The 25913-nt window shown below is 38.1% G+C and overlaps 1 protein-coding gene across 1 annotated transcript in view; it reads right to left on the bottom strand.

Moving 5' to 3' along the window:
* The window catches only part of LOC127799508 (DNA polymerase delta catalytic subunit), a 118130-nt gene extending 94595 nt beyond the window's left edge, over positions 1-23535 (bottom strand). Inside the window, exons 1-9 of the mRNA XM_052333593.1 lie at positions 23169-23535; positions 22961-23071; positions 21944-22050; positions 21679-21838; positions 12864-13059; positions 12597-12732; positions 12365-12502; positions 11639-11716; positions 11396-11487 (exon numbers count right to left, since the gene is read on the bottom strand). Of these exons, the coding sequence (XP_052189553.1) occupies positions 11396-11487; positions 11639-11716; positions 12365-12502; positions 12597-12732; positions 12864-13059; positions 21679-21838; positions 21944-22050; positions 22961-23071; positions 23169-23496 (1346 nt within the window). The 5' untranslated portion in view covers positions 23497-23535. The remainder of the gene's footprint in view (positions 1-11395; positions 11488-11638; positions 11717-12364; positions 12503-12596; positions 12733-12863; positions 13060-21678; positions 21839-21943; positions 22051-22960; positions 23072-23168) is intronic.
* Between the last annotated feature and the right edge of the window lie 2378 nt (positions 23536-25913).

Here is a 25913-nt window from a genome sequence, read left to right as displayed (position 1 = left end):
AAAATTTAAATATAAAGGATGGATGATGTAATAAAGTGTTTTAATAGAAGTTTTGGATTTAGGTGCAAATGAAAATGGTTTTAAGGACCTAAATGCAAATAAGAAATGATAACTTCTCCAACAATAAGAATAATTGTAATGATAAATGCTTATTTAAGAAGCTTTGAGTTGGAGATATTGGATTGGAGAGTTAACTTAAAAGTCTTAAAGCTTTGGAGATAATAATAATTACCTACACCTTAAAGTCAAAATAAGTAAGAATTCTATTGGTTCTCTAAAAGATGAAGATAAGAAGGGTTGCTTTGCAAGCCACATAAAGGGAAAATGGAGGAATGAGATTGGAAGAATAAAAGCTTTCAAAAGAAGAAAAAATCAAATGGTAAAATTTTCAAAGATAAGCCATCATTACTAGGGAAGAAAAGTAGATAACTTAAAGGCTAAGAGTTGCTTGCAAGGAAAGAAGATGATAAAGCTTATCTTGGAAGTGTAGTTGGAAGGCTAGGATTGGAGAAAGTGGAAGCTTGCTTGAGAAGATTGGAAGAATTTTCAAAGTGTGATGATTACTTGGGTGGAAAATAAGTAACTTGGAGGCCAAGTGAAATCTTGAGAATTTGGGCATTAAAAAGCTATATAAAGGGAAGGAATTAAGGCCACGAGAAGCTAAGGAAAGAGGAAAAAAAGCAAGTGCAAGGAAAGAGCAAAGAAAAAGCAAAGAAGAAAGGAAAGAGAGACCTGGCTGGAAAACTACCAAAAAAGAAGGGAATTCGAAGGGGTAAGCTAATTTTCTTTTCGTAGGATTGTAGAGCATGAAAATAGGAGTCCGTAGGTTCAAACGAAGAACGAATCGGATAAAAAATGAGCAAGATATGGCCGTTTTAATTTTGGGTTGCAAAATAGAGAAGGGGTAGCGTGGGGCCACCCTTCCAGGGACACATAAGGGCGCATCCGGCCTCCGATTGGCCTGAAATTTTCACCATTCTTCTCCTATTTTAATTGTCTACAACCCCATGTAGTAAGATTTAAGTTTTGGTTCACCTAAATCCGTGATTTCTGCAGAAACAACCCTAGTACTCGAAAATCGGGCTACAAACAGTGCTATCGAAGGGAAACGAACGAGGTGGGTGATTCCTGCATGTTTTGTGACACTTTGAGCATATGTTGCTTCACTTGTGTGTGGATGTTGGCTTGCATATCATGCATTTGTGACTTACACGTCTTATTTTCCCTTGGCTATGCATATTCCTTCTGCTTTGTCGGACATCGTGTCATTTGGGTGACTGTGGCGAGTTGGTGGCTTGACGTGTGTGAACTACCACGGGGGCCTGTGTAAGGGGGCTGTCCACGTGGGCCTATGTAAGGGGGCTACCTCGAGCTTGTGTAAGGGGGCCGAGAGGTTCATACATGGCAAGTAAGGAGGATATCTCGTGCCTGTGTAAGGGGGCCGAGAGGTTACATCTCATGCTTGTTGCCTTGAGTGTATCTTATTTATTTTTGTATGCATCTCGATATTTGTATTTGTGGCTAGTTGTAGAGACATCACAGGGGATCTCGTGCTCTTGCGATGAGCCTAAACCTCATGCTCTTGCGGTGAGCCATGATCTTGGGAGATTTCGTTCTTATTTCAGCATATTACTTAGCATAATTGCATATTGCTCTTGCATGCATCCTTTCCTCTTCTGAGTCACTCACTTAGATGTAACAATCTAACTTGGGTGTTTCATACCCCTAGGATATTCAACGTCCCAGGTGTGTTAGACGTGCCAGGTGATCTAGGTTCCGGATCGAGCAAGGGCAAAGAGGTGGTACTTGGCTAGTTTTGGGTCTGCTATTAGCTATGGGCTTTATTTCATTATATACCGTTGTAATCTCAATATCGTATTGTAAATAGCGGTTAAGATGCTTAAGAATGTATGGTGTTGTGTGTGGTTCTATGGATGTACTACAAATTCATGTATTCATAAGGGTGATATAGTTTTCTAACGTATGTGGTACGTGACAGATTTTATTTAAGTTGTGGAAATCCTAGCTATTTAGCATACTCAGGTTCGATCCTTGCCTCCGTTGATTAAGGATTTCCATAATGCCCGTAAGTGATGTTAGCTTGTATTTGAAATCGTTATGTATTTGGAAAAGTGGGGCGTTACACACACGCCCAAGCCCGCGCGCCCTCGCTGGCACACGGCCATTCAACGAGCTACCCAAGTGACTCCCCTTGGGAGCCTCTCTTATGGTGACATCGAGAAACCCTCTCTCGTGGTGGATTTACAACCGCAACCCCCTTTAGGGTATCCCACTTCAAGTCCATGAGATGGACAGCCCCTTTGGAAGAACAGTCCTAGCTCCCTCACAAGTCCAGTGGAGGGTTCCAAGGCGACCCACGGGCGGACTGGCTCGGTCCCCTGCGCTTGTGGGGGTGGCTTGGTCAACCAAGGACAGATACTGAAGTGGACGAGAAACTAGTTCAGGAAGTAGGTTGGTGAGCTAGTACGTAATGGGATCAAGGGAACTCAACCGGGAAATTGAAGAGTTCAGGCCAAATGCGCAACAGAAGCTAGCATGCCTACCAGCATGCTCTTTGAGCCTGAGGTATCATTTACCGCTCATTGCATTTCCATAATGTATGGTTATGTTTTATATGCATAGGCTGCTATCACTGTGTCATGCAAGAAATGATTTGTTTCTGCTGTTTGTTTATTTGGTTTTTGAAAAAGTTTTGAGTCAATTTTTTGAAGCCTAGAGATTCATTGTTTTGGCAAAAAGGGAGCTCAGTCATATTAGGTGCACTAAGCTACTTTTTCAATTCACAACAAATTATCAATGCCCTCACAAATATAATAAATAAAAATCAATTTTTAGGCTAATTTGGAAGTTGATTCCTCCCAAATTACCATATCATTTTTGAATTTATGTTTCCATTTTTTTTGGTAAAAAGTTCCGAATTCTTCCAAAATTTTGTGGCGTTATGTAGTTGATTCTTAACACAATCACCTATTCATCCCAATAGACATCTTGAAAGACCTTTGTTAAATATGGGAAGGCACTAGATCATTTCATTTTCTTTCAACAAACCCACAAAATATTTTGGGATGATGTACATGTGGGATTGGCACAATTATGTCACCACACATCCAAGAGGAAGGGTGATTTGGGTGATTGAAAATTAAGTGGATATTTACAAACTTTTAAGTGAAAATGGGTTTTTAGTGCAATGAAATAGTAAATATAAATTAAGATTTGCAAAGCTGTAAAATAGAAAGAAATGAAAGACGATGAACATAAGGATTAATAGCGTTTCGGCAAAACTCGCCTACATCCACTCCTCCAACTCACTGTTGAAGATTTTGCAAATTCACTAAAAACCTCCTACTTAAACCAAGTAGTCCCTCTACCAAACCACTAGGAAATACAACTTCCTATTTATAAATCACCCAATTCACCCCCCCCCCTCCTTGGGTGTGTGTGTCAACATAATTGTGCCAATCTCACAATTGGTATCAAAGCATATCCCTTTTGTTTTTGCAAGTTTAATCACGTAAGGGAGTTCCTTAGATGGCATAATTCATTGGAGCTCAACATTTTGGAAGCCAAAGCACATCAAGGCCATCATTCTTTGATGGATCACACTATGGATATTGGAAGAAGAGGATCTCATGCTACTTGAGGCAAGACCTCAATGTCTATGATACCATCATGAATGGAGTCACACTACCTTCAATGGAAAAGATGGAGGAATGGACTGAAGAAGAAAAGAGAATTTTGAAATAAATCCCAAGGCAATGAACATCCTCTTTTGTGCCCTCAGCCTAGAAGAATTCAACCAGGTATCCACATGCGAAACAGCCAAGAAGATTTGGGACAAGTTAGAAGTTGCTCATAAAGGTATAAATCAAGTAAAAGAAACAAAGGTAAATTTCCTTATTCATGAGTATGAGCTTTTTTCTATGAAATCTTGGGAATCCATTAAGGATATGTTTACTAGATTTAATTATGTTGTCACAAGTTTGGAAGCTCTAGGAAAAACTTACTCGAATGGGGAGAAGGTTAGAAAAATTCTTAGGAGTCTACCCAAGGAGTGAGATCCCAAGGTAACAGCTATTCAAGAGGCCAAAGATTTAGATGTTTTATCTTTTGATGATTTGATTGGATCTCTCATGACTCATGAGATTATGATGACAAGAAAAGATAGTGAGGAGTTGAAGAAAAAGGATAAGTCTCTTGCTTTCAAAGCTTCCCAATCTTCAAGTGAGGAAGAAGAAAGTGATGAGGATGATGATAGAATAATACTCACCAAAAAGTTCAAGAGATTTATTAGAGGGGAGAAGTTGGTAGAAAGAAGAAACTCAAGGAAGAAGAAGGATAAGTTTAAGGGGGAACAATATAGAAGAGAAGTAAAATGTTTTGGGGGTAAAAGACTTAGACATGACGAAACCGAATGTCCATTGATCAAGGAGAGAGAGAAGAAATCCAAGAAGAAAGCACTTGCAACTTGGAGTGATAAAGATTAATTGACATCAAGCAATGAATCAAGTGATGACAATATATGCTTGACGACTCAACATGAAGATCATGGGGTAACATATCAAACTTTTGATACTCTAGAAGATAAATTTCTCTTTTGAAGAATTGCAAAATGCTTTTGATGAATTAGTCCATGATTTTAAGAAATTAAGTTTGAAAAATGCTTTGTTGAAAAAGAAAATTTTGTGATTAGAAAATGAGGTAAATTTTTTGAAAAGTGAGAATGTTCTTTTGAAAATTCAAAATGATGAACATCAAGACAAAAACCGAAGTCTAACAGTATCTCTTCAAATTGTCAATAAAGAAAAGGAAGAATTGAAAAATACCCTTGACAACCAATGAAAAGATTTTCACAAAAGAAGAAATGGGCAAAACAATTTTATAAATAGAAAACAAAAATCTGTGTTGTCACATTCCAATATTATTTGTCATTATTGTGGAAAATGTGGACATTTTATAAACAAGTGTTTTATAAGAAACCATCCCACAAGATTTAAACAAATATAGATTCCAAAGGGAACTTTCTATGCCAACAATGATGGGCCCAAAATGGTTTGTGTACCAAAAAAGCATGTGGATAGTTAATTTTGCTATGCTTGACATCCAAATGAGTTTGCAAAGTCAAAACATTTAAGGATGAATCAAGCATAAAGAAAAGTGGGAAGTGAAGAAGGAAATCACCCCTCAAAAGAAGTCCCTTGATTGCCAACCAAAGGTAAGAAAGTTTTAAAATTCAACCTTAGAGGGTATATTTCTATTTCTCAACTCTATGCATGTGATAATTGATATTTTTTTATATGCTATAATTATATTAACTCGCAAGCTTACCTTTATGATTTGGCTTGAAAAACTACTTGTCACGACCCAAGGCTAATTAGAAAGGCAATAATGTAATTAGTTACCTTAGTTGGTTCGGAGCTATTTTTGTTATTTTATTACAGCACATGGGACTGTTATTCTAGATAATTCTTTTAGTTGTAAAGCCTATAAATAGGCTATAGCATGTAGAGAAGGATATGCTTGAATTGAAGAATGAATTTCAAACTCTATTCTCTCTCTTAATTCTCTCTCTCGATTCTTCTTCTCTTTCCTCCCCATTTCTCTCTGTTTCAGTTCTAAACCTCCCTCCATTTCTGCTTTCTCTTTCCTAAATCCCTCCAAATTCCTATCACAACCCTAGCCAAACCCTAGGGCTGTGACAATTGGTATCAGAGCAGTCATTCCTTGGCTGTGGTTTTGGAAAATCAATAGTGTCCGATCAGATTTGAAGTAAGCAAGCCAGATTCGAAGCAGAGCATCGTTCCTCGGTGGTTCTTCTCGTTGATTAATTTCCGACGGGAATTGACAGCTGCTGTCCAATGCAGGGACTAGTTATCGGACTCTGAAGGCGACCTCGGTTGTGGAAGAAAAGCGGAAGGTTCGACTATTGAATTCCGGAGCAGCAGGTTGATTCGCTGCTATTTTTTCCGAGTCGCTGCAGTCGCAATTTCAAATGTGAGGCAAATCAAAGTGACGCAACTTCAGCGGATTTGGAAGCCAAGTCGTAAGCTACTGTAACCATCGAATTCTCAATTCTGCATAATTCCGTTGGTTGCATCATAGACGCGTGAAGAAGGCGAGCAACAACCCAGACGATTCCAATAAGGAAACTTCGACGATCTGGCAGAATTCCATCGATCTGGAAGTTTTGTTATCAGTGCGTAAGATCCATATTGTGAAGGCGTGCGATTGAGGCTAGTCCAGATTCTTGAACGATTGATGATCAATGGCAATTGCGATCATAGGCGAACAATTGGCCGACTTGGAGTGTTGGACGGTGATTGGGTGTGGAATCAGGACTCAGCCGAATTGAAGATGTTGACGAACGGCAGCGAATTTTATTAAGTCTTGCTCGAAATTGGCGTGTAAAGGAGAGACCGACGGTGATACCGAGTTGAATTTGAAGTCCAAATCAGAGTAGCGCAGCAGGAATGGGAAGCTAAGGTACAAGCGATCACGGCTTGTAGTCTGGAAGAGTTGTTCGGCTTTTCTTGGAAGCGAGCAGAAGGTTGACACTCAGCCGCAAATTGCAGTAAGTTTGTTCGAAGTGGATGGGCAAAGCAATTTCGACAGATTTGGGAGCCAATTCATAGATTACTGCAGCCATCGATTCTCAATTCCAGAGAATTCCGTTGGTTGCATCACAATTGATCAAAGGAGATAAACAACCCAGGTGATTCTGAATCGGAAGGTGTCACAGAGCGGGCGATTTGTAAGGGGTTGAGCTGAGCCAATTATATCACAAGAAGTTGCAAAGTCCAGCGATCGTGGCGGCGAAACAAGCCAGGCGGCTTTGGCGATACCGAATTTCTGATAACCTCTCGTTTGAATTTGAAGGTGAAAAGGAGCGAATGAATCTCGGAGGCCAATCGGAAACGTGTTTCAGCGACTCCTAGAGCAATTCCTTAGCCTTCGGTTTATTCTTCTGGTGCAATTCCAACAATTCCAGAGAATTAGGCATTGGAGACAGAGAAGCAACAAGGAAATTTCTGGGTAAATCTTGAAATTGATTCCGACGCAAGAGGAGGTGTGTGTTGGCTGATAATTAAAGGTGACATGGCCAAAGTGGTTTTGATCTATTTCGAAAGGGAACAAAGACTGTTCTCACAGCAGCGACGGAACCAGCAGACTTCAGCTGCTGCAGTTGTGATTCAGGTTTTTGTTTCCGCCATGACGAGCAAAGCCTGCATGAGACCATGGGAGCCTAACTGGCAGTAGCAGGATGCTGCATTTTCAGCTGGAGGTAAACATCAGGGGAAGTTTGGCCAGGAGCCTTATACATGGGAAAAGAAGTTGGAGAAGGGGATCAGCCAATTGGACAAAGGAACAAGAAGTGTGGTACATGAATCGAGCAAGGAATTTGGTCGGATGCTACATGAACACTTGCAGGAGTTTGCAATGATACTTACTAAGAAGTATCATTATAGATTCCCTGCAGAATTCTTTGAGGATTATCATGGAAGTTTTAACAAAGAATAATTCCTTAAAATGGAGCAGCCGAAGGAGAGAGCAAGAAGTCGAGGAGCGGATTCACTACCTATTTCCAATGTGGAGTGGAAGAAGTGTACCGGTTCATGTAGAATTATCAAGGAGGAATGCAACATAAGTGATGATATTGGTGGTGAATGGCATTATCCAAAGGGAATCTATGATGAACAGATTAATAGGGGCAGCAAAGGCAAGGGAACAATCTGAAATTGTTGAAAGAGAAGTTCATATAGAGGGAAATTCCAGCAAACACAAGGAAGGAGGAGTTGCTGATGTGGAGGAGAAAAATGTTGAGAGTGAGCTTCAGAAAAATTCCAATGAACAAGACGAAGATGTGGTCGAATTACCAACAGGGGCAGATGGTTTAATTGTTGGGGAACCTCAACACAATGATAGGAATTACAGCATTGAGGCATCAAAGCCTGGTTATTATGACTCTGTTGAACCTCCTTCCTTGTCTTGTCAGAAGCTTGGTGTGAAAATGGATGGAAGAATAGGAATAGAAGACAAAAATTCAGTTGCTTCATCAGCCCTAGAGAAACCGAGGTTAGTGGAATCCCAGATGGTGAAGTTCTGTAAACTTTCTAATCCAGGTAGCCCTCCTATTGGTGCTGCTACATCTCACTGTGAGGAAGAGGAACCTTTTGAATCCCTTGAGGGAATTGAGGCACAAACTATTGGAAAACCTTACCCTAATGGCGATGACTTACTGTCGGGGGTGACTGATGGGGTTGACTATGTGCCCCAATCCAAGGCTGGAGATGATACTAAAGATTTAGATTTTTTTGGCAGTGTTGGAGAATTGGACTTGGGGAAAGATAGCTTCCCTCCAGGACTAGGAGATACTAAAGTTTTTGGAGGATACCCTTATTGTGATTCTGGAGGATCTATTAGTTTGATTTATAGGGAACATCCTCATGGGGAACAACCATCTCAAACTCTATTCATAAGAAACATAAACAACAATGTTAAAGCCTCCAAGCTTCGATCTGCTATTCCATCAAGCACTCAGACTGAATCTAAAGTCATTGAGGTCAATCTGGTTGCCCCTATTGAAGTGCTGGTCCAAGTTATGCCCGTGACAATTCTTGGAATCCTAAGAACAAAGAAGAAGAAGCCTAGAAGAAGAAAGAGGGAAAAAGAGATTGAACAGAAAATGAAGGTGGGAGTTGGATGAAGATAGAGAAGTGGCTCAATGATAATAAGTTTCTTGGGGATAAGAAACCTTTCAAGGGGAGGAGATTGTCACGACCCAAGGCTAATTAGAAGGCAATAATGTAATTAGTTACCTTAGTTGGTTCGGAGCTATTTTTGTTATTTTGTTACAACACATGGGACTGTTATTCTAGATAATTCTTTTAGTTGTAAAGCCTATAAATAGGCTATAGCATGTAGAGAAGGATATGCTTGAATTGAAGAATGAATTTCAAACTCTATTCTCTCTCTTAATTCTCTCTCTCGATTCTTCTTCTCTTTCCTCCCCATTTCTTTCTGTTTCAGTTCTAAACCTTCCTCCCTTTCTGCTTTCTCTTTCCTAAATCCCTCCAAATTCCTATCACAACCCTAGCCAAACCCTAGCGCTGTGACATTACTCTCCAAAATTTTAAATCATATTTGATTTTCACTTTAAGGGGGAGTTGTATCATCAAAATTGTTCTCAAATTTCTTAATGTTGCTTTTGATATAATTTTCAAGACCTTTTTTTAGATTTTCTTTTTATGAACTTGTTTTGATGCATCTTATGAGTGAGTTATATCTGATTGTTGTCTCATTCTCTCTATGTTTTAAGAGGCAGTATCTTGATTAAGGGGGAGTGATAAATTTTTAAAAAATTGTTTTTCCAATTCTCACACCCACTTTTGCAAATGGAAAATTCCTTTAAATCCTTCAAACTTTTGTAAAACGCATTTTTTGAATAATGACAAAAAGGGGGAGAATTTTGGATTTCTCATAGAAATTTTGTCATCATAAAAAAGAGGGAGATTGTTGATTTGCTTTTGATGATGTTTTGATAATGAAAAACGTTACATCTTTGAAATTGAAAATGAAAAATCAAAATCTTTTGTGGCATGAATTTTCAACTTGAAAGACAATATTAAAGAGAAATTATTTTTGAAGTCAAATGATTTATAAAAAGTAGTGTCCAAATATTTTCAAAAAGTTAAAACACTCTTTGTACTTTTTATGAAAGACCAAAAAGTACAAAAAGTAGTGTCCAAATATTTTCAAAAAGTTAACACACTCTTTGTTAGTTGATCGTTTTAAAAAAGAATAGACCGATTTAAGCCTTAGGTGCATGAAAAGCCAAAAAGAGTTGACCATTTTAGAAGAGAGTCTGCCGGTTTAAGCCTTAGGTGTATAAGAGGCCAAAAAGAGTCGACCGTTAATTTACATTTGATGATATTTTAATGATGAAAAATTTTATATCTTTGGAACTTGAAAATGAAAAATCAAAAATCTTTTGTGGCATGAATTTTCAACTTGGAAGATAATATTAAAGAGAATTTATTTTGAAGTCAAATAATTTTTAAAAAAAAAAGTAAATTGTCAAAATATTTTCAAAAAATTAAATACTTTCTGTACTTTTTATGAAAGGCCAAAAAGAGTCGATCGTTTTAGAAAAGAGTCGATAGGTTTAACCCTTAGGTGTAAAAGGCCAAAAAGAGTCGACCGATTTTAGTCTGAGGTAATGGGCCGTTGAAACAAGGCAAAACAGTCGACTTGTTTGCCAAAACAGTCAGCTGATTTTGACCTTTTTTTACCTTTGAGAAAAAACAATCGACTGTTCTCATGAACTATCAACAAGGCAAAATCATGTTCTATGTATTTTTTGTGAAAGTTCAAAAAGAGTCAACGTAACCATAACATGTTGAAAGTTTCTCAAAATAGTGACCTATTTGCCAAACAGTCGACCATTTTAGAAAACAATCGATCAGTTACTTAGAACAATCGACAGATTTTTCAAGAAAATCAGTCATTCTTAGAAAAGGTCAACCCTATGCCCAAAGCCACAAGAAGATTTCAAATTTGCCAATGAAAACAATTGACCAGTTTGAAAAATTGTCGACGTTTCTTCACTAACTTGTTTAAATGGCTAATTTTTGCAAGTATTAAATGCTCCAACAGCTCGTTAAAAGACTAATTAATTCCAAGATCGGACGAAAGCTATAAATACCAAGCTAAGGATTCACTAACGAGGTTGACTAACTAATAGAAGCTTACAAGTGTTCTCATTCTTCTCACTAGTTCTTATTATTTCAATTTTTCTCTCAACCAAGGCTATGTATCATTTGTATTATCTTGTTAAAGCCTTGTTATATACTTTAGAGAGATCTTGTAACTAAGAGTTTCAACTCTCAAATCTTCTCATTGTATATCTTGTTGTATTTCCTAGCGGTTTGCTACAAGGTCTACTTGGTGATAAGTAGGAGATTGAATTTCCTAGCAGTTTGCTAAAGGGCCTACTTGGCTAACTTACAAACTAGACCAGTTTTGAGAAGTATCAAAAGTCTAACAAAAAATGGAGAACAACAAAAGTCATACTAGCAGAGATGAAGAGATGAAATGATCTATCACATACTAATGAGGTAAGGAAATTTGAAACAATCACTAAAATCAACAGAGAAGAAACTAGCATAATGTGGTTGCTAAATATTAAAAATATCAACTTAACTGAGCAGCAAATTGAAAGTCTTGTCAAATTAGATATGTTGTGTGCCATGTGGCATATTGTACAGGTGGAAATTTATAGTCAAGTACAAGACTAACAATTACATATTCAGCCATTTCAGGTAATTGTAATTAATTAAATTAAAGAAACAAAGTTGAGGGATGAACAATCTAACACAACCTTGAAGAAAAAGTAGTATCTTTGACACGGACTCTGCTGTTTCTGATGCGTCCAAGTATTGGAAATTCTGAGATCCCCAAAACATCAGCTCTCTACACAACAAAATTATTCAAATGAGCTTAAATCAATTTGATCAAGGGTCAGAAACAAGAAATCTTATGTTCTGCTCACTCTCACAGAAAACAGATAAAACGAAAGTAACTTTGGCATTAGTGAAGCATATCATAGCAGAGATTAAACAACCTGAATGAGATAGGGCAAATCAAACTTGCAGATGTTATATCCAATTATAATATCGGGATCCACTTCACGAACAAGGTCCTGAAAAGAAACCTTGCATGACTGAAGCTATAAAGGTGAAAAACAAAGCAGCGAATAGACTTTCTTGTGAAGTGATCAAAGATGCTGTTTACTCAATCCTCTTAGAACACAATGCATGAATTAAAAAGGAAAGGAGAACCTGAAACAATATAGAATAAATTATAAAAATATATCAGACTCCAATTTACCTCATTAAAACCAGCACACAGAAATGCACTTGTTGAAAGAAAAAAGAAGAAATTGGAAAAAGCAGAGGATAAATGACTAAACCCCTATAACTTTTGCAAGTACTTCAAGAAATGCCAAGAACTAAATATTTGTCATGTGACAGATAAATGCATGGCGGTCTTCTAAACTTCATAAATTAAGTTGATTTCAGCATTACTGTTCCTTCACCTATGTTGCCCCTTATAACAACACCAAACCCCCTCAGAACCTTTTCCACAACTACAATCAAAAAGAATTGAGATGCAAATACTAAAAGGATATCATTCCACTTATAGCACAATCTTTTCCCAACAAGTTCTTTGAGAATGAGTACAAACTCAGGCACAGTGTCATTACTTTAAGTGTTTAATGATCATTTGTGAATAATAATTAACAATAACAAAAAAAAGTAGCAGTAGCAGTAGTAATAGTAATAGTTACCCTCCAAGCTAGTAACACGTCCCTTTCAGTATCAAATGACATCACATCAACACCTACTATTGGTGAGCATGACTTTAGGGTCATGACATTCCGAACAAATGGCTGGTCCTGTCCTTGCAAGGTAACCAGATTGGCCACCTAGAATGAAGTAAGAAATTTTGTATTAGCAACAAAAACATTACCTCACAATTGAGTTACATGAGTAAATTAGATTTGATGATGGAGAATTAACCTGAATAATAGGATCATGTGTAGGCTCCGGAAAGTGACCCTTCCGACCAGCACACTCAATGTCGAAGCTTAATATGCGAAACGGAGCCATTTTTGAAAACTCTCCTTCTGGAGCGTGGCTAATCAGTTCTGAATAACTAAGAGAGAATGTTAAAGAAAGGTATTTTTTCTTTTCCTTTTTTTGGACAAGCAGAGGACACGGTGTTATAACAAGTGAATACGTGGAAGCCATCAGTATAAAAAAACTATGCACAGTGCATCAGGATACAGGCAATCAAACTCTAATTGGCAATAAGACAGATTCTTCACTGACTTGCAATATTTTCCAGATGGAACTTCAATCCAATTGCCGCCAACGATGTTGCAGTCAATCATGAATCGAAGTGCAAAAAGAACATTACTTTCATAAGTCATAAAGCTCTTCATACCAAGCCCATCTATCTGTATGCCTCTGTCAAGGATACCTGCCATGTTAAAGAAGATATAAATGGATAGCAGGAGGCAATATGTTGACTGTGAACACAGTCAAACTCCGGCTTGAACTACAAACCCACATGCTTGGACGCAAAATCCTAAAGGGTGGTAGTGAATCCAGTGCAACAATAAATCAGTAACAACTGTAGACTTGGCACCTAATCCATCTGCCTACAATCCATGTAAGAGGTGGCTTATGAAGTAATTATGTAACATCCAGAGAAAAATACAAATCCAAAACGAGATAGGAATTGTGAAACCATTGAAGATTAGGAGAACTAATTGTGGAGGAGTTTGAGGGAGTAGGATTCAGTTCAAGATGTAAATTGTAGGGATAAATTAGAACAATATATAGATATAATTTGAGTTGGATTCAATGATGATTAGGAGAAGTTAAAGGTAAAGGGAGTCCAATCCAGATGAGGAATGAATAAGCCCTAATAGGCCCATAAATATGAAGCCTAGAGGAAGATTATATCATCACACAAAGAAGAGAATATAAGAGATCAACCAGGAAAATATAAGAGATTATATCATCACACAAACCTTTGAGCATTCTAAGTGAGATTAACCGGGAAAATATAAGAGAACGAAAACTGCAAAAGGGTTTTTGAGGTTTATGCATAGAAGCGAGAAAAGCCAAAGAGGAAGACCACACAAAGAAAAGGAAGAAAGTACTCAGCAGAGCTCAATCGACACCAGCAACGACGCTCCCTCTTTCCAGTGGCAAATTTGAGGTGACCTTCCTTTTTTCTTTCTCTACTGGTTTTTTTTTTTTTTTTTTTTTTTTTTTTTTGACTTATCACCATGGTAGAAGGCTATCACTAACCACCATGAAGGTTGCCGGCCATTCTTGAGACTGCTAGGTCAGCCACGAGCCCAACAAGGCCCAGGCAACACAATCAAAGTCTGGCCTTTGCATTCATGGCAAAGAAAGTTGGGGCATAGCCCCATTCAATTTGGTAGTGCACCAACTACCAAATTTCGACCCAAGGTCCAATTCAAGGTCAAGTCTGGCCTAGTAAGGGAAAAGAGGCTTTATTATTTGTACTTTAAACCCCTTTGAGTCTAAAATATTTGTTGTTTAATTCCAAATGTTTTAATAAAATTACAAAAAAGTCCCTACAACTTGGAATTTTAAATAAAGGGTCCTCAAGTCTTGGAAACTAACAAACTATCCCTTAAATATTTCAGAAATTATAGGTATACCCATTGGCTGGAAATTAGAGGGATACTTCAGAAATTATGGGTATACCCATTGGCTATCCTTAATATAGAAATTTAAGGAATTAAAAATTATAAATGACTTAAACTATTGAGATGGCTCAAATTAAGGATATTTGTGCACTATTTCTGCAAAAGAATCAGGTGAGTGGTTATTTCTATGATAACATATGTTTTGAAAATTTATTCCCATGCACAATTGAAAAGCATATTGGTATGATGTCTATTTTCTCAATTTTTATTTGATGTGTATATATGACGTGATAATTATGAAACAAATTTAGAACATGGATTGTGACATTTTGAGAAACATGAAAAGATTTATTTATGGCAATAGCATATATGGTTACGTGTGTTACGAGACAATTGTAGAAGACAAGGAGTTACTCTGACAGCTAGAATCTAGCTACCTATATGGCGCAAAGGTAATTATAGTTTCTCAAAGTGGGGAGAAGAAACTAGGTACATCTTGGTCTCCCCACCAAGTACTAGTGGGATAAGACCTAGGCAAAATCCCATGGTCCCTTGTACATTGTTGTATCCATGGGCTAAATAGACACCCAGTGAGACTTTTATCTTGATGATTGATTATGGATTTTATTGTTCCCTTGAATAATTCTGTTATGTACGTTGAAGTAAAAATATGTTAAATCATTCTTTGTTGGCGTGAAAGGATCCTTGGGAAAGGAAAGAAGAGGAGGCAGCAGTGCAGTTTTAGAATTTTTTATTTTTTGTCTTGATTAGATTTGTTTCTTAAAACAAATTAAGAAACTTTCCTAATCCTTTGTATTATAATCTTTCATAAACGTGTTGTAATCCTTCCTATTGTAAACTTCCTATAACTGTATATTCCAACCTTATAACTAGGGTTGCATGTAAATGAATCAATATGCTTTTCCGTTCAAAATTCTTCATGGTATCAAAGCCACTTCCAATTGCCCTCTGATTTCTGGCCTCAAGATTTTTTTTTTTTCGTGTTTCAGTTTCAGCCTACCCTCCAGCCTTCAGTACCATTCTTCGTCCATCCTCCTTTGACTGGTTCTGGCCGTTATTTCCATACTTCCAGTCACTTAAGTTTCAAATTCCCTTCCTATCTTTGTCTTCATTGCAATAGAATTTCTTCCCTTTGATCATGTCAGAAGTATCTGAGGTAGTTCCAGCATTAGCAACTGATGAGGCTAATGCAGTTGATGCTCTAATGGGAGGACTATCTTTTGGCAATCTACCAGGGATGCACCAATCATATCGATTGGATGGACGCAACTACCTGCAGTGGGCGCAGTTGGTTCGGACATTCCTAAGGGGGAAAGGAAAAATATGTCAGTTGACTGATTCAAGCCCAAAGGAATCAGATCCAGGGTTTCATGCTTGGGATATAGAGGATTCCATGATCATGTCGATTGTGGAATGCCGCACAGCCAGATGTTAGTAAAAACTACATGTTCTTCCCAATGTATCATGTACAGTTTGATCTTTATATATATATATATATATATATATATATACATGTACCTTTCGATCAAAAAAAAAAAACTTCATGTTCTTGTCTTCTACTAAGGACATATGGGAGATGATTAGGTGTCCCTATTCTAAGATTCAAGATGCTTTAGTTATCTATGAGATTAAAATGAAATTAGATAATACTAAACAAGGGGCCTCATCAATCACTGAATATTATAACAAAATGAATGGTTTTTGGCTGAAATCTGACCACTACCAAAACATTAAAATGGAATGCGAGAAAGATGCAACCACTCTTCATTCGATTTTTGAAAGGGATAGAGTGGTGGAGTTTTTGGCCAGACTCAACAATGAGTATGACCAAGTAAGGATTCAAATTCTTGGAAGGAAAAAACTTTCATCTCTTAATGAAGTTTTTTCAATTGTTCAAAGTGAAGAAAATAAGAGAATAGCAATGCTAGGAGACATGATTTACAAGGATCATCCATGTTTACAAACAAAGGAGCAGGGTCAAGGTTTAAATTGTTGCAAGGAAAGGAAGATGGATAGGGCAAGCTGCCTAGAAAAGAGGGTGTATGGTCTGATAGACAGAACAAGATGTATGGAAAAGAAGGATTGTGGTGCTCACACCGTAAAAAACCAAGGCATACTCGAGAAACATGCTTCAAGTTGTATGGGAAGGAGGCAGTGTTGCAGAAACTAGGAGGATTCAAGAATATAACCTCCAAAAATCAGGCTTATTTTTCAACTAAGCAAGAAGAAATGGTGGAAAAGGTAAAGGCAGTACCCGGATTGGAGCAGAATCAACTAAAAACTGATGAAATCAACAAGCTTGCTGATGAAGTTAGCAAACTCAAGATGTTCCCAAAAACTATTCAAGATGGATCATGCTCCATTGCCCAGCAAGGTAATCAGCCAGGTAATAAACTCCATTTGAGTTCTTTAACAGCCTTTAAATCCAATAGGAATGATATGTGGATTCTAGACTCAAGAGCTACAGATCATATATCCTCTAATCCAAATGTTTTTAATACCTATCAACCCCTTGTGACACCTAAACAGATTGTTATTGCTAATGGGACATCTATTCCAATCAAAGGTCAGGGACAGGTTACTCTTAACCCTAAATCCTAAACTCACTATTAAAAGAGTTTTGCATGTCATCAACCAACTTGATTTCAGTTCATTATGTCACTGAGGATTGTCGAGTCATTTTCTCTCCTTATTCTTGTGAGTTTCAAGGAATGGCTACAAGGAGGATGACTGGAGCTGCTGAGGAGAAACATGGATTGTATGTTTTGAGAAGGGAGACCTTGCAGCCTCATCAAATCCAGCCCAAACTAGCATGTACTTCTCAATCTTCTCACAATGATATTTGGCTCCATCACTACCGCTTAGGGCACCCACCTTTCCACTTACTTAAAGCTATGTACCTTGTTTTATTTAAACAAGTAAATCCTAGTGTTTTTCATTGTGATGTATGTGAACTTTCAAAACATCATCGAGTTTCCTATCCTATTAGTAATAAAAGATCCTCTCATCCTTTTGCTCTTATTCATTCAGATGTTTGGGGACTATCTAAGAGTCTCAATTGTTCTGGGGCTAGATGGTTTGTTACTTTCATAGATGATTGTACTATGATGACTTTGGTTTTTCTTCTCAAAGGCTGTTGTTAGTACTATGTTACCTCACTTCTATTCCATGATTTTGACTCGATTAGGTTCTCCTATTCAGAAATTTGGAACTGATCATGCAAGGGAATATTTTAATCAGCAATTGCATAAGTTCTTCTAAGACAAAGGGATTATTCATGAGTCTTCTTGCATCAACACTCCACAACAAAATGGAATGACTGAGTGGAAGATGAGACACCTCATTGTCACTAGAACTCTTCTTCATCATCATAATGTTCCAAAAGGTTTCTGGGGAGAGACTGTCTTGACAGCAGCCTACCTAATCAAGCGGGTGCCATCTCGGGTTCTTGGGCATAGCAGTCCCTTTTAGTGTCTTTCCACCTTTTTCGCCTCTCTTAGTCTACATACTTCTCTTCCTCTTAGGGTTTTTGGTTGTGTAGCCTTTGTTCATATTCCCCCACATACTCAAGACAAGCTAGACCCTAGGGCACTTAGGTGTCTCTTTCTTGGTCATTCTTCCACTCAAAAAAGCTATAAATGCTATCATCCCTCTACTCGAAAAATCCTTGTTTCAAAAGATGAGACTTTTGTTGAGTCACAACCCTTCTTTGGTCATTCTAATGTTGGTCTTCAGGGGGAGCATCACAAGATTGCAGACCAAGCTGCTGATCCTAATCTTCCTAACCTAGATCTTGACCTTCTTTCCCCAAATTCCTCAACACCAGCATATTCTAATAATCCTACTCCTAACCCTATTTTGCCTACTGATTCAGTCTCCTTATCTCCTCGTGGTCACTCCTTTCTTGTCCAAATGATTTCCCGAACCCTAAGCAAGTCAATCAACCTGGATCATCAACATCTCCGGTAAGGTTCAAGGGCTCCCCTTTTGTGTACCACAGGGAACTGTTCATACCTCATTCTCAGCATGAAACAACATATGATTCCTAGCTAGATCCTGAGAAGGTTTGTTCCCTTAAGCCTGTCCATATCTTTTCTACTGATTTGGATATTCCTATTGCCATTAGAAAATGTGTTAGGCGATGCACTCAACATCCCCTAGCCAATTACCTCTCTTACTACAGGTTGTCCACAAGACATAGAAGTTTTGTGACTGCTCTAGACACCATTGTTATTCCTAATTCGGTGGAAGAGGTTTTAAAAGATAAACAATGGGAGCTAGCCATGCAAGAGGAGATGAGGGCATTAAAGAAAAATAACACATGGGACTCGGTTCCTAAGCCAAAGGGAGTGGTTCCAGTGGGCTGCATGTGGGTTTTTAACCTAAAATACAATGCAGATGGTTCATTGAAGAGGTACAAGGCTCGATTGATGGCCAAAGGTTACACCCAAACATATGGGATTGACCACTTGGAGACATTTTCTCCAATGGCCAAAATGACCATGGTAAGAATTCTCTTATCCTTAGTAGCTCACTATGGATGGCAACTACACCAACTAAATGTGAAGAATGCATTTCTTCATGGTGATTTAGAAGAAGAGGTCTTCATGGAGCAGCCACCAAGATTTAAGGAAGGAAAAAGAGATGAGATGTATAGACTTAAAAATGCCTTATATGGTCTCAAGCAATCACCGAGAGCTTGGTTTGATAAATTTTCTAAAGCAATGAAGTGTATGGGGTATCAAGCACTCAGGGAAGGAAAAAGTAACTACATTATTGGTTTATGTGGATGACATCATTGTGACAGGGAATGATATGGATGAACAGCAAGATCTAAGAAACAAGTTGGCCCAAAATTTCGAGATCAAAAAGTTAGGATTACTTAAATATTTCTTGGGAATAGAGGTAGCCTACTCCGAAAAGGGTATATTTCTATCCCAACACAAGTATGTATTGGACCTTTTGAAGGAGACAGGTTTACTGGGAAGCAAAGGAGTATGCACTCCAGTACATAGTTACCTGGTTCGTGGAATGTCCGGTACACGGAACGCGGTACGGGAACGTGGTACGTCATTTTTCCCGGAACGCAGTACGTGGGGGGTAGGCTTCTTCGGTTCGCCGGTTCGTCACTTAGTTTTTTAAATATATTAATAATAATAAAAATATTAAAAAAATAAATATTAATATAATAATTATAAAATCATAAAATTTAAAAAAATAAAATGGGATGTGGAGTCTCCACCAGCTAATGCGACAGAGCGAGAGCCAGAGAGGCAGCAAGCGAGAGACCGAGGGGAGAGCCGACGGCCGACAAGGGCGAGCGACGATCAAGGGCGAGGGGGCGAGGGCGAGGCGGCGCAGGCGAGCGACGGAGCTAGAGAGAGGCAGCAAGGAAGAGTGATTGAGCGAGGCGAGTGACCGAGGAGGGCGAGCGAGTCAGCGACGGTCCGAGTCATCCGACGAAGGCACGAAGGCCGGAGCGAGTGAGAGTGAGAGACGGCAGCCCACAACGAGCGAAGCGAGAGAGGGAGAAAGGCAGAGGCGGCTGGGCGGCAGGCGCTTGAGCGAGAGAGGGTTTGAGGAAGGGTTAATGGCGAGCCTGAGTGTAAGCCAAAATTAATGGCATCAAAGATCCGGGTCTTCATTACAGGGGAACTGGGACGCGTCCCCAAGCGTTCCGAGACGCATCCCCAAGCGTTCCAAGACGCAAACGCACCGCGTTCCAGTGCGCGCGTACTAGAACGTGGTTCCCGGGGGGGAGGGGCGTATTAGGTAACTATGCTCTAGTATATCCTCATGTGAAATTGGGAGAAGACACCAGCAGTCCCACCAGTAGATAAAGGCAAATATAAGAGGTTAGAAGGGTGTTTGATTTACTTATCACACACTAGGCCAGACATAACCTATGCAATGAGCTTAGTAAGTCAATTTATACATTGCCCTATTGAGAGTCATATACAGGCTGTGAAAAGAATATTGTGCTACTTGAAAACTACCCTGAGTAAAGGAATCCTATTTAAAGCAAGAGGTTCTTTGGATATACAAGGGTATACAGAAGCGAACTATGCTAGATCTATAACTAATAGGAGATCTACTACAAGGTATTGCACGTTTTTGGGAGGAAATTTGGTCTCTTGGCAAAGTGAGAAGCAAAGCTTAGTGGCAAGATCAAGTGTTGAAGCCGAGTATAGAGCTATGGCACTTGGTCTATGTAAATTATTATGGATGAGGATTGTGCTAGAAGATTTGAAGATTGCTATCAGAAAACCAATCAGGTTATTTTGTGACAACCAATCAGCCATAAGCATTGCACATAATCCTGTACAACATGACAGGACCAAGCACATTGAGATTGATCGACACTTTATAAAAGAAAAGCTTGAAAAAGGTATAATTCAAATTCCTTATGTTCCTTCTGAGCAATAAATGGCAGATTGTTTGACAAAATGATTGGTGACTAAGAGATTTGAAGACCTAATATGCAAGCTGGGAATGATAGATATTCATTCACCAGCTTGAAGGGGAGTGTTGGCATGAAAGGATTCTCCGAAAAGGAAAGAAGACGAGGCAGCAGTACAGTTTTTAGAATGTTTTATTTTTTTGGTCTTGATTAGATTTGTTTCTTAAAATAGATTAAGAAACTTTCCTAATCCTTTGTATTATAATCTTTCCCAAACGTGCTGTAATCCTTCCTATTGTAAACCTCCTATGACTGTGTACTCCAACCCTATAACTAGGGTTGCATGTAAATGAATCAATAAGCTTTTCTGTTCAAAATTCTTCATTCTTGCTACACCATGGGACATGAGTTTATATTGTTTACACAAATTAATGCATTGGGAATATTTGTGAATGAAGTCAGTTTTAGTTATATTTATATGAAATCAAATATTTTGGATATGATCTACATATGCAAGGTAACCCTCACTAGCCTATAAGCTAGACACTCCACCTTACATTTTTCAGGTGATCAGCAGCAATAGGACTAGAGTTAGACTCAAATTGGGGGACATCAATGGATTCACTATAGGGATATCTTATTTTTGTATTTATTTCAGTTATATAAACATTGGGGATAATAGTAATTAGTGGTCTAGTTTAAATTCTTTTGTAGACTTTGTAGATTTTTTTAGATGAATGGATAGGCTTCATAATCTTTAAGTCTTGGCTTGAGATTCACTTTCCAGGGGAGGTGTCACATATTAGGCCAAGGAAAAGCTTGAAAAATGTGGCATCACTAGAAAAAAGCCACATAGAGAGCATAGCATGCATAAAGTACAGTATAAATTTCACAAGAAGGAAAAGGAGATTCTATAACATTAGTTAAACAGAAACCACCAAATTAACTTGAAATAAAAATTTTGGAGGTGTAAGAAAAGCCTTAGTTTTACCACGGCAGCTGGTAACCATAGTTGGTAATGCAACTACAATTTTAAGAAAAGGTTGGAAACTCTGTTGCTGATAGTACATAATGCTTCTTTTCTGCACCAGCTCTATTCGGCAAACAAGCTTAGGAACCTTACTGTTTCTGTTCGCCTCCCTCATTCTCCCCTAAGAATGACAGCACAGGCAAAAACCGTGTCAATAGATGCAAAATAAAAACATTGACATAGAAACATATAGGAAAATATATCATTCAAGCTGTAAATAAAGTACCTCAAGAATTTGATGAAAATGGGAAACATCATCAGGACCCATTCCTGGAGGGCAATTGATGTAGAAATATGGTTCAAATCCATGAACATTACAGCAAACGCTATGTCCTGAACAATAGCCATATAATCATAGTTCATGAGAAACAAATTTTTGTTCTATATGACAGAACTATATACACATTGTACGGGCCTTTTCTTTCTTATTTCTGTTTTTACCCTTGAAAGACTAAGAATACTAGCTCCTTGTTAATAACATCTTCCAAATAGCCAAAGATACTAAAAGTTTGAGAAACCATTCTCTACACAAATTTTAACAGCAAAGTTTTCTGGAGCATACAATTGTCATGCACCAAGTGTACAACACATCTTTAACTAACAAAATGATTTAAGGAACAAAACAAAGGTTTTGGCTGCAAACAGTTAAGCAGGAGTAAAATGTTCAAACTACTTGTTGTATAAGTACTTTGTCAGTTTAACAGACAAGTAAATTAGTATTAATTAGAAAAATAAAATTCACTAAACCAATAAAAGCAATGTTTTTGGCAAACACTACTTTTAAAAGCAAGGCCATGCTTTCTACGAATATGCACTACTTCAGCAGTTGCCCATTTAATTCTGGCTGGAAAGAATCATAAAATTCAAAAACACAATAACAAAAGCCAGTTTAACCATTTTAAAATTTATAGGATTCTTAATTTGTGGGGCTGTTCAATTTAGGCCTGAACTTCAGCAATTATACAGCTCCGTCTTCTAGTACAAAAATAATACCCTGTTATATATGCGACTAGCGATATATTGCAAATGGAAATCAACACTGCATCAAGAAATGAGGGCTTGTAAGAAGATAGAACTCTATGGGATGGACTAGAATTAAACGATGTTAAACGTGCACTGGCAACTCAGAAAAAAAAAAGGAAATAAAATGGGAAACAAAAAATGTATGACTTGCGTCAAAAGTCCATAGACAAGAATACTGAATGTACATGTACAAAGAGGAAGGGGGATGTAAAGAGTAAACCTTCTCGGGTAACCCCAAAAATCCTGATAATAGCAGCCTGACCAGACGAATTAGGAAGCAATTTTTTGTGACTTTCTCCGATCACGTAATCAATCTCCAATTGCTGAAACACTGCAAACTCAAAAATCGTATACTTCAAAACCCTAGTAAGCAGCAAGCACAACTCCGAACAGAATTTCAGGCTGCGCCGTGATGGCAATAGATTTACCGATGTTTTGTGACTGAGAGAGGTAGGAGAGTGACAAAGTGGGGCGTTTCCACTTGGAGAGACGCGAGGAGAGGGCTTGCCTCTCCTCTATGTCTCGGAGGACCTGGGATTCTTCCTCATAGAGGAGGGTTTCATCGAGGAACACGTCCTCGTCCATCTCTTCTTCATCCATGGCAGCGTGGTGCTTCTGCTGTTGCTGCTGTTGCGGCGGTTGATGGGCGGGGGGCGGCGGCGGTCGCTTCTTGCTGTTGCCGTTGTTCATGGCAGCGGTCGGAAATTGAGGAGTTACAAGATGAATGATATTCCCGCCAGTTATAGGGCTCTTCATTTTATAGTGGAGTACTCTCACGTGCGCGTCACACGTGCTTTCTCTTCCCTTCCATTTTATCTCATGCGAGAGCGAGGGACACGAGATTTGGGGGGTTTGTGTCAAAGGGGGGTGCGATTTTGTTCACCTTTAACGGAGGTGAAAGTTACCCCATTAATTTTGTGGGTTCGTTATTATTATTATTTTTTTCTTTCTCTTTCTATTTTTTTTCTTTTTTTATCATGTCTCCTCCACCTCTCATTGTCTAGTGTTTCGTCGCCTCACCTCTCGTGCATCAATTGCCTTTGCATCTTCTCTCTTCGTGACAATAAATAATGTTATAGGGGTGGTACATGAGAAACGAGACGATATAATGAGATAATAAGAGATGATGAGAGGTGATTACTAGAGAAGAGAGAAAGAGATACTGGAGCAAGGAAAGAAGAGAGAGAAAAAATAGAGTGAGTAAATTTCTTGAGAAATGAGTCTCACCCATCTTTAGTGAAAACTAATGAGGGGTGAGTTAAAAAGGGTGAATAAAATTGCACTCATTAAAGGGAGAAGTGATTTGGCAATTTGGATAAGGGTTGATGCAGATAGTCTAGTGTAGTGGTGTAGTCACTCTAGAGTAAACTTATGTTACAAATTAGTTATTGGACATGTAAGGTGTGTGTAATTCATTGTTTTTAAAATTAAATATATATAGGTGTGAGCATTCGGTTATAATCGAACTGAACCTCCTAAAAATTCTTAACCGAACCGAACCATTTAAAAAAAAGTAACCGAACCGACCAACAAAACCCACCTAACCGAACTAACTGAAACTGATTTAACCGACCACTATTGCCATCGGCCAGCGATTTCGATGATCGAAACACATCATCAGATTCTCACAACAGCAATATCTCATATATTAAAAAATAAGGTTGATCCAAAGGCTAATTTGTTATAGATCTAAAAATTAATTTTATAGTGAAAAATATACAAAAAAAAAAAATTCTAGAGAATTTACCTGACGAAGGGCTGAAATGGAGTGACTGAAGTCCATGACGTCGGTGTCTTCATCGGAGAGAGCAATGGCAGCCGCCTTCGCTGTCGCACAAAAAAGTTTCTGATGAAGTGATGAAGAACACAAGGGGAAAGGGACCGCCGAAGGAGAAGGAAGGGCAGAGAAAGAGAGAGGTGGGGGGGTGGCGGTGGGTCAGTTGTCACCGCAGAGGGGGGAGAACTAGAGAAGGGGAAGGGAAAAGAAGCGCTGAAGGGGGAAGGAATGGGGGAGAGAGAGAAAGTGATAGGGGTTTCTGGGGAGATAGGTTTCTGGCAGTAGCAGATGGGGGGATGGGGTGTTGGCAATGATGGCAGTGACAGATGGGTTTCTGGCAATTGATTGTTAATATTGGGCAGTGGGCACTATCTTTTCTTGAGCAGCTGTAAGGCAATTGCCGCGTGCGGTGAGGGAGCCGGGGGGTGTTAATGCGGTTTGATTAACCGATTCTTTTATAAATTAATAACCAAACCGATTATTAAAAGTAACTGAACCGAACCAATCAAATCAGTCGGTTCAGTTCAGTTAATCCGAAATTTGCTCACCCCTAAATATATATATATATGTGATTGGATAAAATTATTTATATTTACTTAAATTATTATATTTTGTTATTTAAAGTAAACATAAATAATTATTTTTTCTATTTTAATTTTATCTCAACTGAGAAATTAAAGTTATTATTTTAAAATAAAATCCATAACTCTTTTTATAATTAAATGTTAAATGATGTATAAGATAATAATACGAAAATAGTGTCACATTTAACAATTAAAAGTCTCACCATAGTCGGAGGCGGCCCAACCATGAAGTGAATTAGGTGGCCGCCTAATGCCTCCAATTTAGGAAGGCCCAAAATTTTTGTCATTAATATATTTTTTATTTTTTTAATAATAAATATTTTATTAAAAAAATTAAACCCAAAATAAAATCCAACATTTTGTCTTCCTCATTTCTTTTCCCAATTTTTACCATGGTCTCTTTTCATTATTCCCATTTTTCCTTTCCCAATTTTCCCCACTTCTCTCCTCTCTCTCTCTAGCTTCAGCATCTATGTTCCTAGCTTGAGTGGCCTCCTGCCTCCATAAAGTACTTTCTATGTGACTATTGTTAGTGTTAGTGCCCTAATGTTATATTTAGATGACATCCAACAGTAACAATTAGGGGTTAATGATATAAATCTTACAAATATAATAATATATTTTCATATATTAAGGTCATATCTTCATTCATACATCTCCAATCATTGTATATGAATGAGCCCTTAAATTTTTTATTGATAGTCTTATTCTTAAATGTTAAGAATATGTGACAAAAACTATCAAGCTAAAGATTTCTTAAAGTATAGATTCTCAATCCTTAGATTTCTTAGAAACAGACTATGAGTAATCAA

Source organism: Diospyros lotus, chromosome 4 (genome assembly GCF_014633365.1).
Source record: "Diospyros lotus cultivar Yz01 chromosome 4, ASM1463336v1, whole genome shotgun sequence".
In the NCBI taxonomy this organism is placed as follows: domain Eukaryota; kingdom Viridiplantae; phylum Streptophyta; class Magnoliopsida; order Ericales; family Ebenaceae; genus Diospyros; species Diospyros lotus.
The sequence above is the reverse complement of the archived record's forward strand: the minus strand, read 5'-3'. Positions and strand labels throughout refer to the sequence as shown.